Below are 17,378 nucleotides of genomic sequence, written 5' to 3' on the forward strand. Positions count from 1 at the left end.
TCAGTGTGCACGAGGCCGGTTTGGAGGGGAGACATTTATGTAGATATTCTGTTTGCAGATCATAAAAGGCAAAACCCAGGAGGAAAAAAAAATGTTACAGAGCAAGCAAATAATTGACAGGCCTCGTGTAATAGATGCAAACCTGGGGCCACGGTACAAGAGCGGCGCACTATTAACACGCCGCGAGGCGGATCCATCCCATGTGAATGCAGCCCAATAGGGGCTCATTGCCCCCCAAAGTAAATTGCTGTTTTGCTGCAAAAAACACGACAGAACTGCATTGCCTGTGACCTGCAAAAGGACCTGCAGACATATAGGTCACATGACTGCAGGTCCTAGAACAGCAGCAAGAGAAGTATGACGCTATGCAAGTATAAGGGGATGGATTAGTTTAAGGGGTCTGCATTTAGGCAGTCTGGGCTGGAGATCTGCATTAGTTTAGGGGGTCAGGTCTGGGGTCCCTACTTACAGGGTCTTTATTTAGGGGGCCTGTATTAGTTTAGGGAGTCAGATCTGGGGTGATTAGTTTAGGGGGTCTGATCTGGGATCTGTATTTAGGGTGCTTGTTCTGTGTTTTTCTGTTTTGGGGGTCTGGTCTGGGGACTGCAATAGTTTAGAAGGTCTGGGGTCCGGACCCTGTGCGAGCAGCTGTTTTGGCTGTCTCCGGGCACTGGATGTCCATGCTGGAAGCAGACGGCTCCGGTCACAGTATAGCGGGTGCGCTGCAGCTCTGCTCCCAGTACTACAGGCACAGAACACTGCACAACCTCCGGAGGAAGCCACAACAGCTGATCAGCGCGGGGTCCGTGTGTCAGATCCGCACCAATCATTTACTGATAAACTATCCTGTGGCTAGGTCATCAGTATTAAAACTGGTCCGTGCCCGGACCACCCCTTTAATGTATGGGCCTTGGTGTCAGAATTTGTGTTTCTATAGAGGCTGGAAATGGCTGCAGAAGCGACGAGCAAAGATGTCTCATCAGGAAACTCTACAGTCATCAGAAGAAGTCGCCATAGCAGTCTGTCAGATGAAAAAAAAAATAAACTATGCCCATCAGAGAAGATGTCACCTGTGAGTCACTTTATTTATAGAGGATCTATCCCCTCTGACATGTCTGTTAGGCTGTATTCACACTCGTAAAAAAACGGCTTTTTTTGCAGCGTTTACAGCAGTTTTTGGAGCGGTCTTTCTATTGAGTCAGGGAAAAACTGCTCAAGAAGCGACATGCACTTCTCTTTACGAGGCTTTTTTTACGCGGCCGTTTTTAAAGACACCCCGTGGGAACGGAACGCCATTTTTCCCATTGAAATCAACGGGCAGGTGTTTGGAGGCGTTTAGCCCCCGTATCTTTTAGCCATGTGATACAGTCAGCGATGGTTGGAGACTGTCAGTATGTAGGGACACAGCCCTTTGACAAGGGGAATCATAACACTTGTCAATGCTCGCACAGAAAGGTGGTGTTGAGTATAGGCACGGCAGAGCGGGCCCCACACCCAAGTTTGGGGAACTGCCCAGGGCCTACTTAATCAGCTACTGCCTGCGCTCCACTCAGTCAATATTTCCAGGTCACGAGCAGGGACAGGTTAAGACCGGACATTTCACAAGCTGCACCCAGATCTGAATGGAAGAAAGTGCGGTGACCTGGTACCAGAATAAGTGTGTGACTATCTTATAGGAGGGCAGGGGGCTTTAAAGAGATGCCATAATGTCCCTCACTCTATTGGTAGATCTTTACTAAGCGTGTTACATCAGGTCTTATACTCCAGTCACATCCAAAGCTGCAGTCAATTCCTTGTTTTTTTTTTTATATTGTAAGAGTTCAGATGATAGTTACAGCCAAGCAGTTCGGTAAAATACCGGACAGCGAGGTGTGGACAGAGTATTGGCAAACCAACCGCAGCTGTGACTGGAGTACAAGACTGGCAAAGGGAGATGTAAACGTTCAACACATCGCTCAAAATCCTCCTTTACAGGGTCTGGTCTACTAGTTTGGGCTCTGACGATTCCATAAAATGTGCGCTCAACTTTTTCCAATAAAGTGCAGGATCCGCAAATATTTATTACGTTTTAATAAAAAGTTTATGGGACATTATAAAACCTAAATTACAGCAGAATAAAAATATCAGATCATTCGTTTCTAAAGTCGCCGGTTACTACAGACACCGGTTTAGCTTCACTAGTGGGAGGATTCGTGCCGTCAGCCAAGGACCCCCAATGACAGAGTACAGTAACACCCCAAGGCTCGGGTTCTGTAGTCCTCATTCAGGTTCAGTTCCAGTAGATGGTCACATACGAGTCACAGAGTGGAGGTTCAGCCACCCGGTTCCGGACCATCCATCGTTCCCAAATGCAAGAACCCAACATCTAGAAAATTCTCCCAATGGTCAGATGAAACCAATCCCACCGCACCGAGACCACGGAGAAGCAATCCCTGTAGCCCAATTCTCCTGAGGTGCCAGCGGCTCAAACATCCTCCAGACTTGTTTCGGCATAAAGGAGACTCCTAATCCACACAAAATCCATTTCAATAAGTCACGGCTAAGGGAACCAGAGACCGAACCCTAAAAGTGAGATTTATAGAACCAAAAGATCCAGTTGAACTCTCCAAGACGTCGAATGGAAGTTCTTAGAAAGGCCACAAACAAGGAGACCTCTAATATAGATTCTATAGTCCTAGAAACCAGGAGAGGTACAATGGCAGAAGATGTTCCAGGGTCAAGAGAAGACAAGACTTTGGAAGAGTTTTCTCCACTTACAGAAGAATTTGGAGGTCCTGATGTGTTGACATTGAACACCTCTCGGGATCATTAACAATAGTGGTCAGTTCTGTAGGACTTCATCCTCGGCTATGGATGGTGATCATGGGTGGACTGGGAACCTCCGGCCAACAGTGTGGAACTTTGTTTTCTACAAGGAACTTAGGTCCCTCTCGGTTTGGCTGAGCCACTCGTAGTAGGTCTTACACACCATGTACCCGGCCACCTTCTTCTTCAGGGTGGTAGAAGGCAATGTCAGAGAAGTGGAGGAGAGGTCTTGCAATTCAAGGAGTGCAGCCAGGTTGGAGCTGATGGCTCTGGAATTACGTTCTGCGATTTCCAGGAGAATGAGAAGCTCCTTGGCTTTAGGGTTGAGAGATCTCTGCCAGAGAAGGACTGAAGAAAACCATCTGTTCAGAGAGGAGAAGGCGCGGAGGCTCAAGGTCAGCCGATTCCACGGAGAGGACGAGAGGCCGTTCTGATCCAGCGCAGGTAGATTATCAAACGCTGATTGAGGGACAGCAGCTCCATTGTCGGAGAATGGAGGACCTTGTTGACTGAGCTGTAGGAAGACACATGAAGTTTATTATAAAAGTCACCGCATGGAAACATTACATTCACAGGTAGGTGGCAGAGAAACCCCCTAAAAATACTCCGTTACTCTCAAGTCTAAGCCGAACCCATCAACAAAACCAACAACTGCAACAGATCAGAAGTAAAGAACAGATACACCTCATGAGACCATCGCATAGGACTGCAAATCCTTTATTCTCTTTAGTTCGCCATCCCATCCGGAGCAGAAATCATAATTCTGCTAGCTTCCCCTTGATGCTATGGTTGTACAGCACTATGTAGGGGTCTCAAGCACGCGGCCCGCCATCTGCGGCCCGCGGGACACAGAGCCGCTAGTATCAGCTCTGCTCCGGGACTCTGGAATTCCCTGACATCACTGTCCACATATGAACAGCAATGTCTGGGGCTTCCCCAGAGCCGGAGTCTTGAGCAGAGCGCTGGTGTCTGCTCTGCTCCGGGACTCTGTGGAATTCCCTGACATCGCTGTCCACATATGAACAGCGATGTCAGGAGCACAGCTGGAGTCCCAGGAAGAGCCCACTAGCGCTCCGCCTGGGACTCCAGCTGTGGGGTTGCCCCTGACATCTCTGTCCATATATGGACAGTGATGTCAGGAGCAGAGCTGGAATCCCAGGCAGAGTGCCAGAAGCGGCTCTGCTCCGGGGCTCCAGCTCTGGGCAAGCCCCTGACATCACTGGGGAATTATCTACAAGTGGGTATGTGGCAGTATCTGAAAAGGACACTAGCATTATCTACAGAGGGCACTGTGGCCTTATCTAGGGGTGTGTTGCATTATCCATAGAGGGCGCTGCGGCAGCATCCACAGAGGGCACTGCGGCAGCATCCACAGAGGGCACTGCGGCACTATCTAAAAACGGGCTGCCCAATCTTGACATGTGTGCTAACTGAGCCGCCGGACTGCATTTAGCGACACTTAAGCTGGATTGTGAAATAAGCACGTGGAGAAATATCTCACATTTTAAACCTAGCGCTATTATTATAGTAATGTAGTGTTATAGTCGTTCAAATAATTGATTAACAATAATTTTGTATTGTATCAAATTTGAAAGTAATGCGGCCCACTTACCCGGCCGAGTTTGAGACCCCTGATGTAAAGCACGCTCTGCCGCGATGCGATGAAGGAGCCACCAGTACGAGAGGCTGTGCCTGGTCTGGAAACCGGTGCCCTTATAGTGAATAGAACAAGGCACAGCCCCCCCCCCCCCCATATGGACAAGCGTCTGTGTCTGTATAAACAATGAATGGGGCACGGCTGTAATCGGTTGGGTGTCCGGCAAGTCTGATCCCCGTTACACATTGTTCAGTTGCAGAAGTTCCCGCAGCGTTCACCCTACGTGGGAACTCCGCCTCATGTAACCCAATTACAGTCTGAAGATTCAGGATAATGCCGGGATGGGTCCTTGCACCTTCCATGGTCACCGGTCCCTCGTAGAACGTACAGGGTGATACAGACCATCCCATCCCCCATGTAGCTGAAGCCCAGCACAGGTGAGTCTCAGCCACGTACCTGTCCCCTTCATCGCCCCCCACGTCACCAGGTGCCACTTACATATTTCTCCACCAGTTTGTCGGCCTCAGACTTCGCCTTGGAGACGAGTAGTAGCGCCTGCCACTTCTCATCTTGAATTTCAGCTCGATGTCCTACTAAGAAACAAGAGAAGATCAGTAACCAGCAAGAAGCCACAAACAGCAAGACACGAGAAGCCACAGGAAATCTCCCTTTAAGGAGCAAGAAGCCATAAATAATTGCCTGGATAGCGGAGCCTCTGGTATGGAGGACATAATAATGGGGCCATTGTTCTTGTGTCGTCTCCTCCTTATTTACGTCCCAGCGGAGATTCCTGAGAGATTATGTATCACCCGCATCCAACCACTGACAACCCCCACCCCCCCCAGGAGAACCGGTTACTCCAAATACACCAGACAAGAGCGGGAGCAACAGAATACTGCCACCTACTGGACATTATTCTGGAAAAACACTGGAAATGATTGGAATAAACTTAGTCAGTACAATACATACTAAAAGACAAGGTGCACTGCTGCGGAGCCGTATCTAAGCCCATCATGTGTGATACTGTCTGCTGAGTCTCTGTATCTAATCCCATCATGTGTGATACTGTCTGCTGAGCTGTGTATCTAATCCCATCATGTGTGATACTGTCTGCTGAGCCGTGTATCTAATCCTATCCTGTGTGATGCATTCTTGGCCTGTATAAGCAGCTGCGTCACACGGCTCTGGATCCACATTCCGGACACAACACTCGGTCGCCTCTGCTATTCCTATCTCGTCTCTCCGCACTCCCGGCTGTCAGCAGAACACGAGGATCAGGTCACCGTCAGTCCGTGGCACGCTTGTACTGCCGTGTCGTCATACAGAGGGGCCGCAGTAAACGCTCGCAGGGATCTTAAGGCCTTTTTACACGGGTCAATTATCGGGCAAACACTCGTTCATCGGCCGATCGTATCTTTCACGCAGCAGGATAAACGAACCGCGCTGGGCAGCCGAATACCACGATTGTTCCCCGTTATCAGTCATTTCATTATCTGTAAAAAAATAATCCCGCCTCATGATGCGCAAATCCCAATGGAAACCGATTACCAAAAGCAGCGACTCCCTGCTCGGTGTTAACACGGTGAACGGCTCCGGCCTTCAGTTACCATGGGGATCAGACGCCGCTTACAATGGGGAGGGGGGTCTGATCGAATCCCTCTGGCATCTGGTCACCATGGTTACGCCAAGCAGGGTGTCGCGTTGCTTTGGGCCTTCGTCTCGCTGAACGCCAGTAGGATCACTGTTTTAATGTTTTATGACCCCGGGGCGCGTTCTCCCGCCACTCACGACCTCATTTCTGTCTTTGCCTTTTTTTGTGTTTTTAAACCATTGTGTCAATGTGTCGTGTGTACCTAGTCTGATAAAGATGCCGTCCCAGGACCGCGCCAAATAAAACGGGATCGGGCTGTGTTCACATCAGTGTTCGGGTTCCGTCTGAGTTTTACGTCGGGGGACCCCTCAACGGAAATGTAAACGCAAATGGAAGGTAAGGTTTCCGTTTACATTTCCGTTGAGGGGTTCCCCCGACGTAAAACTCAGACGGAACCCAAACGCTGATGTGAACCGGCCCTTATATCCATGTTCCTTGACGCCAATGTTTAGTAGCGCTACAGAGTGTCCGTTTTTCTTCTATCGATCAGTCATTTCAGGCTGGAGTGTAAATAATGAGGGAAGTGCAGAAACCACCTCCCCTCCCCCATGATCACTACTTTATATCACATCTCCAGTACTATTATATCCCCCAGAGACATTACATCAATATGTGACTGATATCAGCCGCTCCTCTTATAACACTCCAGTACTATTATATCCTCCAGAGACATTACATCATATGTGTGACTGATATCAGCCGCTCCTCTTATATCACTCCAGTACTATTCTATCCTCCAGAGACATTACATCATATGTGTGACTGATACAAGCCGCTCCTCTTATATCACTCCAGCACTATTATATCCTCCAGAGACATTACATCATATGTGTGACTGATATCAGCCGCTCCTCTTATAACACTCCAGTACTATTATATCCTCCAGAGACATTACATTATATGTGTGACTGATATCAGCCGCTCCTCTTATAACACTCCAGTACTATTATATCCCCCAGAGACATTACATCATATGTGACTGATATCAGCCGCTCCTCTTATATCACTACAGCACTATTATATCCTCCAGAGACATTACATCATATGTGACTGATATCAGCCGCTCCTCTTATATCACTCCAGCACTATTATATCCTCCAGAGACATTACATCATATGTGACTGATATCAGCCGCTCCTCTTATATCACTCCAGTACTATTATATCCTCCAGAGACATTACATCATATGTGTGACTGATATCAGCCGCTCCTCTTATATCACTCCAGCACTATTATATCCTCCAGAGACATTACATCATATGTGTGACTGATATCAGCCGCTCCTCTTATATCACTCCAGCACTATTATATCCTCCAGAGACATTACATCATGTGTGACTGATATCTGCCGCTCCTCTTATATCACTCCAGCACTATTATATCCTCCAGAGACATTACATCATATGTGTGACTGATATCTGCCGCTCCTCTTATATCACTCCAGTACTATTATATCCTCCAGACATTACATCATATGAGACTGATATCAGCCGCTCCTCTTATATCACTCCAGTACTATTATATCCTCCAGACATTACATCATATGAGACTGATATCAGCCGCTCCTCTTATATCACTCCAGTACTATTATATCCTCCAGAGACATTACATCATATGTGTGACTGATATCAGCCGCTCCTCTTATATCACTCCAGTACTATTATATCCTCCAGAGACATTACATCATATGTGTGACTGATATCTGCCGCTCCTCTTATATCACTCCAGCACTATTATATCCTCCAGAGACATTACATCATATGTGACTGATATCAGCCGCTCCTCTTATATCACTCCAGTACTATTATATCCTCCAGAGACATTACATCATATATGTGACTGATATCAGCCGCTCCTCTTATAACACTCCAGCACTATTATATCCTCCAGACATTACATCATGTGTGACTGATATCAGCCGCTCTTCTTATATCACTCCAGTACTATTATATCCTCCAGAGACATTACATCATATGTGTGACTGATATCAGCCGCTCCTCTTATAACACTCCAGTACATTATAAGCTCGTGACTGGGGCTTACTGGCCCTTTAAGCCTGTATGCCTATTATCTGTATATAAGTATTTTGGGGCCACATGCATTCAGGTCTCTCGCTGAAAAGGTTCTTACTGTCAAAAGAGCAAATGTAGTCAACCAGTAGTCCTGCATGCTAGGAGTTGTAGTCCCTTCACAGTCTTTTGTGTAAAGTTTTCCACAGTGCCATGTTATGGGCAGTGTCGTTGTAAGCAGGTTGGTAGTCACGTTGAGAGTTGTAGTCCAGTATGTTCTTACCTGTGATGAGCTCCATCTCCACAGCCTCCAGCAGCGCCCGTTCCCTGCTTGTGAGGCCACAGCTGCTCTTCCCTCTTTTATCTTCGCTCTCCTCCTCCTCCTCCTCTTCTGGCCACACACAACTTCCCTGGAAGTTCTCCCCTGTGATGTCAGACATACCTCCCCCATCCCCCGGCCGCCTGCACCATGCTCAGACACCTGTAGCTCATTACACACACAAGATGGCGCTGTACCAAGGGGGGGGGGGTGTGAGGGAACCCCAAGAGCTGACCATCTAACTGACCCACAAGTCACGTCTCATAGGGAATAATGCAGAGGGTTAATAAAAGTACAGGGAGGGGTCACTGCTCCTAAGGTCGGGACAACATATTGCGCCGTCTTCTGCATTGTATTATCGCACGGGGAAAAAAACACAGATATGGTTCCCTGTTACCCCATGGGAATCCGTTACCTGAGATATCGCACGCGGTTTATCACTGCGGAACCCCCGGACGATTCCCGTAATGACGTTACAATACTTAAGGGAATTGTTGTTCGAGCAATTATATTATTCTTATTATTTCGTACGCGATTTCCTTCTAAATCCCGCCCGAGCTCTGCGCCAATATGACACACAGTGAATATCGCACAGTCCGATCGCGGTAGCTGTCAATGTGTCATTGCGGCACATAAAATCCAACGCGGTCGCACAGTGCGATAAACGTAAAATCACCCCCGAGCCCGGGCCTAAGGGTGGGAAGCCACCGCACGATGAGGTCTTTAGAACCGCCGTCATCCTCTCCCCGCCTCAGTTTGCTGGAGACACGTGCGGAGCTGTCCTGATGGAGCGGCCATGTTTCCTGGACCGGGTTGTGGCAGGAAGCGAGCGGCTCTTATCGGACGTCGTCTGCTTGTGGTCGGGCAGGAGACGTCTCATTTCGTCCAGTTTCCAGTGAACCCCTTTAAAGCTGTTGCCAATGATTTGTGATACTGAGAAACATGGAGGCCCGAAGAAAAATAGAATTTCCAGGAACTGAGAGGATGGAGATAAAGCCGTGACGCCGGAGCCCGGGTTCTAGGAAACCAGTGACAGGCGCAGGACGCCGAACCGGATGCAGACAACACGCTGGTTGGTCGTGCCATGGATCCAGCAGAAGACTTGGGAGCAATCAGTCACACCTGGCGTCTATTACTTAGGCCACATTCAGACGAGCGTGGGCAACCTCGGACTCAAACAACGGTAGATGATCACGTCCAAGGTGCACCCGTGCAGGACGCGTTGTCACGGATCCCCCATAGACTAGAGAGTCTATGGCGGGATGCGTGAAAACGCAGGAAAATCGGACATGTCCAATATTTCCACGGACCCTTCGCACGCTCCGTTGAAACAAGGGTCGTGTGTACGACCGCATTGACATACATGAGTCCGTGTGATGGCCGTTGTTTTAACATCCGTCACACGGACGACTTATTTCGCCCGTTTGAATGAGCCCTAAGCCCTTTGGTTTATGAGTTGAATTATTTATTTGTGTTTGGCAGCCCTTAATAAATACCGCGGCCATAATTATTCCAAATGATCTCGGGTCTTTATTTATGTTTGTTATTATTTTGGTTTATTATATGAGTGGCGCCTGCGATCCCGTGATAACAACAAGGATTACCATACAATTATATGGGATGTGTTCTGTGTAGGTGGAGAGACCACAGAATCATCTCCTCTGTTGGGCCCAAGGGCCCCTCTTCTTGGGGCTAAAAGTAGGGAGATTAGATGGTGACCTCCTGGGGACAGGGACTGATGTAAATGATGACAGCGCTGCAGAATATTTTGGTGCTAAATAAGCAACAGGAAAAAAAACATAAAACTGAACCCCCTGACGTGTTGAAGCATTACCTGCCCTCTAATCCGAGCTCTTAAGTCATCCCCGGAGGTTAATTCTGCACACACACTATATGGGCTGTATACTGATCTCTATGTACAGTAATAATCCTTTAATTCAGGCAACTAATAGTCCATTAGTGTGAAATTACCTGAAAGTCCTGCACAGGGGTCCCTGGCAGTAGAAGTGGTGGTAGATCTCTGGCGGCAGTGGTGGTGGATCTCTGGCGGCAGTGGTGGTGGATCTCTGGCGGCAGTGGTGGGTCTCTAATGTCAGTGGTGGTGGGTCTCTAATGTCAGTGGCGTTAGGTCTCTGACAGAAGTCATGGTGGGTCTCTGGTGGCAGTGGTGGTTGGTCTCTGGCGGCAGTGGTGGTAAGTCTCTGGCAGTAGCAGTTGTGGTGGGCATCTGGCGGCAGTGGTGGTAGGTCTCTGGCGGCAGTGGTGGGTCTCTGGTGGCAGTGGTGGTGGGTCTCTGGTGGCAGTGGTGGTAGGGCTCTGGTAGCAGTGGTGATACGTCTCTGGCGGCAGTGGTGGTAGGGCTCTGGTGGCAGTGGTGATAGATCTCTGGCGGCAGTAGTGGTAGGGCTCTGGTGGCAGTGGTGATAGGTCTCTGGTGGCAGTGGTGGTAGGTCTCTGGCATCAGTGGTGGTGGGTCTCTGGTGGCAGTGGTAATAGGTCTCTGGTGACAGTGGTGCTAGGTCTCTGGCGGCAGTGGTGATAGGTCTGTGGCGGTAGTGGTGGTGGGTCTATGGGGCCAGTGGTAGTAGGTTTCTGGTGGCAGTGGTGATAGGTCTCAGGCAGCAGTGCTGGTAGGTCGGTGGTGGCAGTGCTGGTAGGTCTCTAATGTCAGTGGTGATAGGTCTCTGGCCGTAGTGGTGGGTCTCTGGTGGCAGTGGTGATAGGTCTCTGGCGGCAGTGGTGCTAGGTCTCTGGCGGCAGTGGTGATAGGTCTCTGGCGGGAACGGTGAGTCTCTGATGCCAGTGGTGATAGGTCTCTGGCGGCAATGGTGGTGGATCTCTGGTGGCAGTGGTAAGAGGTCTTTAGCAGCAGTGGTGGTAGGTCTCTGGCGGCAGTGGGGGTAGGTCTCTGGCGGCAGTGGTGATAAATCTTTGGCGGTAGTGGTTCTTTGGCGCCAGTGGTAGTAGGTCTCTGGCAACAGTGGTGATAGTTCTCTGGCGGCAGTGATGGTGGGTCTCTGGTGGCAGTGGTGAGTCTCTGATGTCAGTGGTGATCGGTCTCAGGTGGTGGGTCTCTGGCAGTAGTAGTGGGTCTCTGGCGGAAGAGGTGATAGGTCTCTAGCGGCAGTGGTGGGTCTCTGGCGCCAGTGGTGGATCTTTGGCGGCAGTGGTGGTGGGTCTCTGGTGGCAGTGGTTTTGAATCTCTGGCGGTGGTGATAGGTCTCTGGTGGCAGTGGTGATAGGTCTCTGGCGGCAGTGGTGATAGGTCTCTGGCGGCAGTGGTGATAGGTCTCTGGCGGTAGTGCTGGTAGGTCTCTGATGTCAGTGGTGACAAGTCTCTGGTCGTAGTGGTGGGTCTCTGGTGGCAGTGGTGATAGGTCTCTGGCGGCAGTGGTGATAGGTCTCTGGCGGCAGTGGTGATAGGTCTCTGGCGGCAGTGGTGATAGGTCTCTGGCAATAGTGGTGATAGGTCTCTGGCAATAGCGGTGATAGGTCTCTGGAGGCACTGGTGATAGGTCTCTGGCGTCAGTGGTGCTGGATCTCTGGCGCCAGTGGTAGTAGGTCTCTGGCAGCAGTGGTGATAGGTCTCTGGCGGCAGTGGTAGGACTCCGGCAGAAGTGGTGATGGGTCTCTGGCGGCAGTGATGGTGGGTCTCTGGCGGCAGTGTTGGTAGGTCTCTGGCGGCAGTGGTGGTGGGTCTATTGCGGAAGAGGTGAGTCTCTGATGTCTGGGGTGACAGGTCTCTGATGGCAGTGGTGGTTGGTCTCTGGTGGCAGTGGTTAGTCTCTGATGTCAGTGGTGATAGATCTCTGGTGGTGAGTCTCTGGCGGCAGTGGTAATAGGTCTCTGACAGCAGAAGTAATAGGTCTCTGGCGATAGTGGTAGGTCTCCGGCAGCACTGGTGATAGGTCTCTGGCGGCAGAGGTGGTGGGTCTCTGGCGGCAGTGGTGAGTCTCTGATGTCTTTGGTGATAGGTCTCTGGTGGCAGTGGTGGTTGGTCTCTGGTGGCAATGGTTAGTCTCTGATGTCAGTGGTGATAAGTCTCTGGTTGCAATGGTGGTGGGTCTCTGGCGGCAGTGGTGGTAGGTCTCTGGCGGCAGTGGTGGTAGGTCTCTGGCGGCAGTGGTGGTGGGTCTTTGGCGGCAGTGGTGGTGGGTCTTTGGTGCCAGTGGTAGTAGGTCTCTGGCGGCAGTGGTAGTCGCTCTCTGGCGGCAGTGCTGGTGGGTCTCTAGCGGCAGTGGTGAGTCTCTGATGGCAGTGGTGGTGGGTCTCTGGTGGCAGTGGTGGTGGGTCTCTGGTGGCAGTGGTGGTGGGTTTCTGGTGTCAGTGGTGGTGGGTCTCTGGTGGCAGTGGTGGTGGGTCTCTGGTGGCAGTGGTGTTGGTTCTCTGGTGGCAGTGGTGGTGGGTCTCTGATGGCAGTGGTGGTGGGTCTCTGACGGCAGTGGTGGTGGGTCTCTGGTGGCAGTGGTCAGTCTCTGATGTCAGTGGTGATAGATCTCTGATGGCAGTGCTGGTGGGTCTCTGGTGGCAGTGGTGAGTCTCTGATGTCAGTGGTGATAGGTCTCTTGTGGCAGTGGCGGTGGGTCTCTGGTGGCAGTGGTGGTGGGTCTTTGATGTCAGTGGTGGTGGGTCTCTGGTGGCAGTGGTGATAGGTCTCTGGTGGCAGTGCTGGTAGGTCTGTGATGACAGTGCATGTAGGTCTCTAATGTCAGTGGAGATAGGTCTCTGGCCGTAGTGGTGAGTCTCTGATGGCAGTGGTGATAGGTCTCTGACGGCAGTTGTGCTAGGTCTCTGGCGGCAGTGGTGATAGGTCTCTGGCGGGAATGGTGAGTCTCTGGCGGCAGTGGTAATAGGTTTCTGGTGGCAGTGGTGGTAGGTCTCTGGTGGCAGTGGTGATAGGTCTCTGGCGGCAGTGGTGGTGGGTCTCTGGTGGCACTGGATCACTGGCGGCAGTGGTGAGTCTCTGATGTCAGTGGTGATCGGTCTCTGGCGGTGGGTCTCTGGCGGCAGTGGTGATAGGTATTTGGTGGCAGTGGTGATAGGTCTCTGGCAGCAGAGGTGATATGTCTCTGGCGGCAGTGGTGATAGATTTCTGGCGGCAGTGGTGATAGGTCTCTGGCGGCAGTGGTGGGTCTCTGGCAGTAGTGGCGGGTCTCTGGCGGCAGTGGTGGTGGATCTCTGGCGGCAGTGGTGGGTCTCTGGCGGCAGTGGTGGTGGGTCTCTGGTGGCAGTGGTGGTAGGTCTCGTGGCTGTGCTGATGGGTCTCTGGCGGCAGCGGTGAGTCTCTGATGTCAGTGGTTATAGCTCTCTAGTGGCAGTGGCGGTTGGTCTCTGGTGGCAGTGGTGGTGGGTCTTTGATGTCAGTGGTGGTGGGTCTCTGGTGGCAGTAGTGATAGGTTTCTGGTGGCAGCGGTGATAGGTCTTTTGTGCCAGTGGTGATAGGTCTCTGGCGGCAGTGGTGGTGGGTCTCTGATGTCAGTGGTGATAGGTCTATGGTGGTAGGTCTCTGGCGGTAGTGGTAATAGGTCTCTGGTGGCAGTGGTGGTAGGTCTCTGGTGGCAGTGGTGATATGTCTCTGGCGGCAGTGGTGGTGGGTCTCTGATGGCACTGGATCACTGGCGGCAGTGGTGAGTCTCTGATTTCAGTGGTGATCGGTCTCTGGCGGTGGGTCTCTGGCGGCAGTGGTGATAGGTATTTGGTGGCAGTGGTGATAGGTCTCTGGCAGCAGAGGTGATATGTCTCTGGCGGCAGTGGTGATAGGTCTCTGGCGGCAGTGGTGGGTCTCTGGCGGCAGTGGTGGTGGGTCTCTGGTGGCAGTGGTGGTAGTCCTCGTGGCAGTGCTGATGGGTCTCTGGTGCCAGCGGTGAGTCTCTGATGTCAGTGGTGATCGGTCTCTGGCGGTGGGTCTCTGGCGGCAGTGGTGATAGGTATTTGGTGGCAGTGGTGATAGGTCTCTGGCAGCAGTGGTGATATGTCTCTGGCGGCAGTGGTGATAGGTCTCTGGCAGTAGTGGCGGGTCTCTGGCGGCAGTGGTGGTGGATCTCTGGCGGCAGTGGTGGGTCTCTGGCGGCAGTGGTGGTGGGTCTCTGGTGGCAGTGGTGGTAGGTCTCGTGGCAGTGCTGATGGGTCTCTGGCGGCAGCGGTGTGTTTCTGATGTCAGTGGTTATAGGTCTCTAGTGGCAGTGGCGGTTGGTCTCTGGCGGCAGTGGTGGTGGGTCTCTGATGTCAGTGGTGGTGGGTCTCTGGTGGCAGTAGTGATAGGTCTCTGGTGGCAGTGGTGATAGGTCTTTGGTGCCAGTGGTGATAGGTCTCTGGCAGCAGTGGTGGTGGGTCTCTGATGTCAGTGGTGGTGGGTCTCTGGTGGCAGTAGTGATAGGTCTCTGGCGGCAGCTGTGATAGGTCTTTGGTGCCAGTGGTGATAGGTCTCTGGTGGTAGTGCTGGTGGGTCTCTGGCAGCAGTGGTGAGTCTCTGATGTCAGTGGTGATAGATCTCTAGTGGCAGTGGTGGTGGGTCTCTGACGGCAGTGCTGGTAGGTCTCTGATGTCAGTGGTGATGGGTCTCTGACGGCAGTGGTGATAGGTCTCTGGCGGCAGTGGTGCTAGGTCTCTGGCAGCAGTGGTGCTAGGTCTCTGGCGGCAGTGGTGATAGGTCTCTGGCGGCAGTGGTGATAGGTCTCTGGCAGTAGTGCTGGTAGGTCTCTGATGTCAGTGGTGACAAGTCTCTGGCCATAGTGGTGGGTCTCTGGTGGCAGTGGGGATAGGTCTCTGACGGCAGTGGTGATAGGTCTCTGGCGGCAGTGGTGCTAGGTCTCTGGCAGCAGTGGTGCTAGGTCTCTGGCGGCAGTGGTGATAGGTCTCTGGCGGCAGTGGTGATAGGTCTCTGGCAGTAGTGCTGGTAGGTCTCTGATGTCAGTGGTGACAAGTCTCTGGCCGTAGTGGTGGGTCTCTGGTGGCAGTGGGGATAGGTCTCTGGCGGCAGTGGTGCTAGGTCTCTGGCGGCAGTGGTGATAGGTCTCTGGCGACAGTGGTGATAGGTCTCTGGAGGCAGTGGTGATAGGTCTCTGGCGGCAGTGGTGATAGGCCTCTGGCGTCAGTGGTAGTAGGTCTCTGGTGGCAGTGGTAGTAGGTCTCTGGCGGCAGTGGTAGTAGGTCTTTGGCATTAGTGGTGATAGGTCTCTGGCGGCAGTGGTGGTGGGTCTCTAGGGGCACTGGTAATAGGTCTCTGGCATTAGTGGGAATAGGTCTCTGGCAGCAGGGGTGGTGGGTCTCTGGTGACAGGGGTGATAGTTCTCTGGTGGCAGTGGTTGTAGGTCTCTGGCAACAGTGGTGATAGTTCTCTGGCAGCAGTGCTGATAGATCTCTGGCAGCAGTGGTGGTAGGTCTCTGGTGGCAGTGGTGGTGGGTCTCTGGCGGCAGTGGTGATAGGTTTCTGGCATTAATGGGGATAGGTCTCTGGTGGCAGTGGTGGTACGTCTCTAGCAGCAGTGGTGGTAGGTCTCTGGTGGCAGTTGTGGTAGGTCTGTAGTGGCAGTGGTGGTAGGTCTCAGGTGGCAGTGGTGGTAGGTCTCTAGTAGCAGTGGTGGTGGGTCTCTGGCGGCAGTGGTGGTAGGTCTGTAGTGGCAGTGGTGGCAGGTCAGCATGTATTTATCGTGCAGATGTCTGTGAATGTATGTTTATGTTTCCGAGCTTCCAATTATTTGGAGTTTCTTATAGTCCAGCTTGATTTGATCAAGCTGAATTATTGGAAGTTTATTGTGCATAAAACCACAGCACGTAGACCAGACCCTGGGGACTTAAATATTACAAAGCTCATCCTGATAAACGTTATATAATATACATATAGGGATCGCAGCGTCAGGCAGTACAGTGAGGGCTCGTGTCTGCTCACAGTGACCCCCATTACTGAGATTCTTTGTGTGGCTTAGAGGTTTGGCCGCAGGATCTGTGCAATCATTTCCTCACCAGCTAAGAATCCTATTTACCAGAAACTGCGGACTGATATAAGAGAGATGTCGGGAAACGATGAGATTCCGGGTGGACGGGTCAGAGAGATGGGCGTAAAGGAGTCTGCGAATCTTGTGGGAGGTTATAGGCTGAGCGGGTCACCGGGTCACACAAAGAAACCTCAATTGTGTAACAGTGACGACAGACGCAACGGGCAAGTTTACGATGACAAATGCACCAGAATTCTGACCCAAACTAGGGCACATGCTGGTTGCCAGATGTGTCGCATATTTGACACACTTTTTGTGCCGTACTAGACAAGTTTTAAAAGTGGCGGGGCTAAGTAGAGTCCTAAAATGCGCCAAATTTATTAATGACGTGCACCCAATTCTGCTGCAGAATTCTGGTCCAAAGTAAGACAACCAAGAGGTGCAGCATGGAAAAGTGTCCAACATGACAAGATGCGCCAAATCTATCATACCGCGTGCACCACTGGAATAAATTTGGCGCATCTAATGCCATCTTTATTTTAGGCGATATTAATAAATCTGCTCCAAAGAGTTTTCATCCCAGGTGACCAATAACGGGCGTGCTGGAACTTATTACATCTATGGTACCAGAACGATCGGACCCAAGGCGTTCATATTGTGTACGATGATTCTCTTTGAGGAGCATTGAATATATCGGACATGAAGTTTCAGAATCGAGAAAGATATTTTACAAAAAAAATAAAAAAATGTTGCAAACCAAATTGATTCTGTGCCACAAAACTGATTTTGTAGCAACAATGTGTTGCAGAATTAGATAATTGATGTCTCCCCCTCCTCATGTACATTATTTGGGGTCCGATCAATGGCGCAACATTAAAATCAATCCCATCATCGCTATAAATCTTCAAGATGTCCCTCAGGCAGCTGCAGTAATCCACTAAGCTTGTCCCTCACAGGCTGCCATAGATCAGGCACTGCACTGAATTCAGTATAAAACCTAAGAGGAGGAGCTACAGAGAGAGGAGGGGAGAGCAGGGACTGTGCATCACTCTGGAGCCTGAGT

The 17,378-nt window shown here is 51.2% G+C and overlaps 1 protein-coding gene across 2 annotated transcripts; it reads right to left on the bottom strand.

Moving 5' to 3' along the window:
• Positions 1–2,071: 2,071 nt before the first annotated feature.
• CTF1 (cardiotrophin 1) lies at positions 2,072–8,428 on the bottom strand. Of its 2 annotated transcripts, none has more exons than XM_075830915.1 (3): positions 8,346–8,428; positions 4,901–4,992; positions 2,072–3,319 (listed from the first exon to the last, which is right to left on the bottom strand). In XM_075830915.1, exons 1-3 carry the CDS (start codon positions 8,359–8,361, stop codon positions 2,909–2,911), a joined length of 519 nt encoding a protein of 172 aa, XP_075687030.1. In that variant the 5' UTR covers positions 8,362–8,428; the 3' UTR covers positions 2,072–2,908. The 2 variants fall into 2 exon arrangements, with proteins under 2 accessions (XP_075687030.1, XP_075687029.1); XM_075830914.1 differs by having other exon boundaries at positions 4,901–4,995; positions 8,346–8,425.
• Between the last annotated feature and the right edge of the window lie 8,950 nt (positions 8,429–17,378).

Source organism: Rhinoderma darwinii, chromosome 6, assembly GCF_050947455.1.
Source record: "Rhinoderma darwinii isolate aRhiDar2 chromosome 6, aRhiDar2.hap1, whole genome shotgun sequence".
Lineage (NCBI taxonomy): Eukaryota > Metazoa > Chordata > Amphibia > Anura > Rhinodermatidae > Rhinoderma > Rhinoderma darwinii.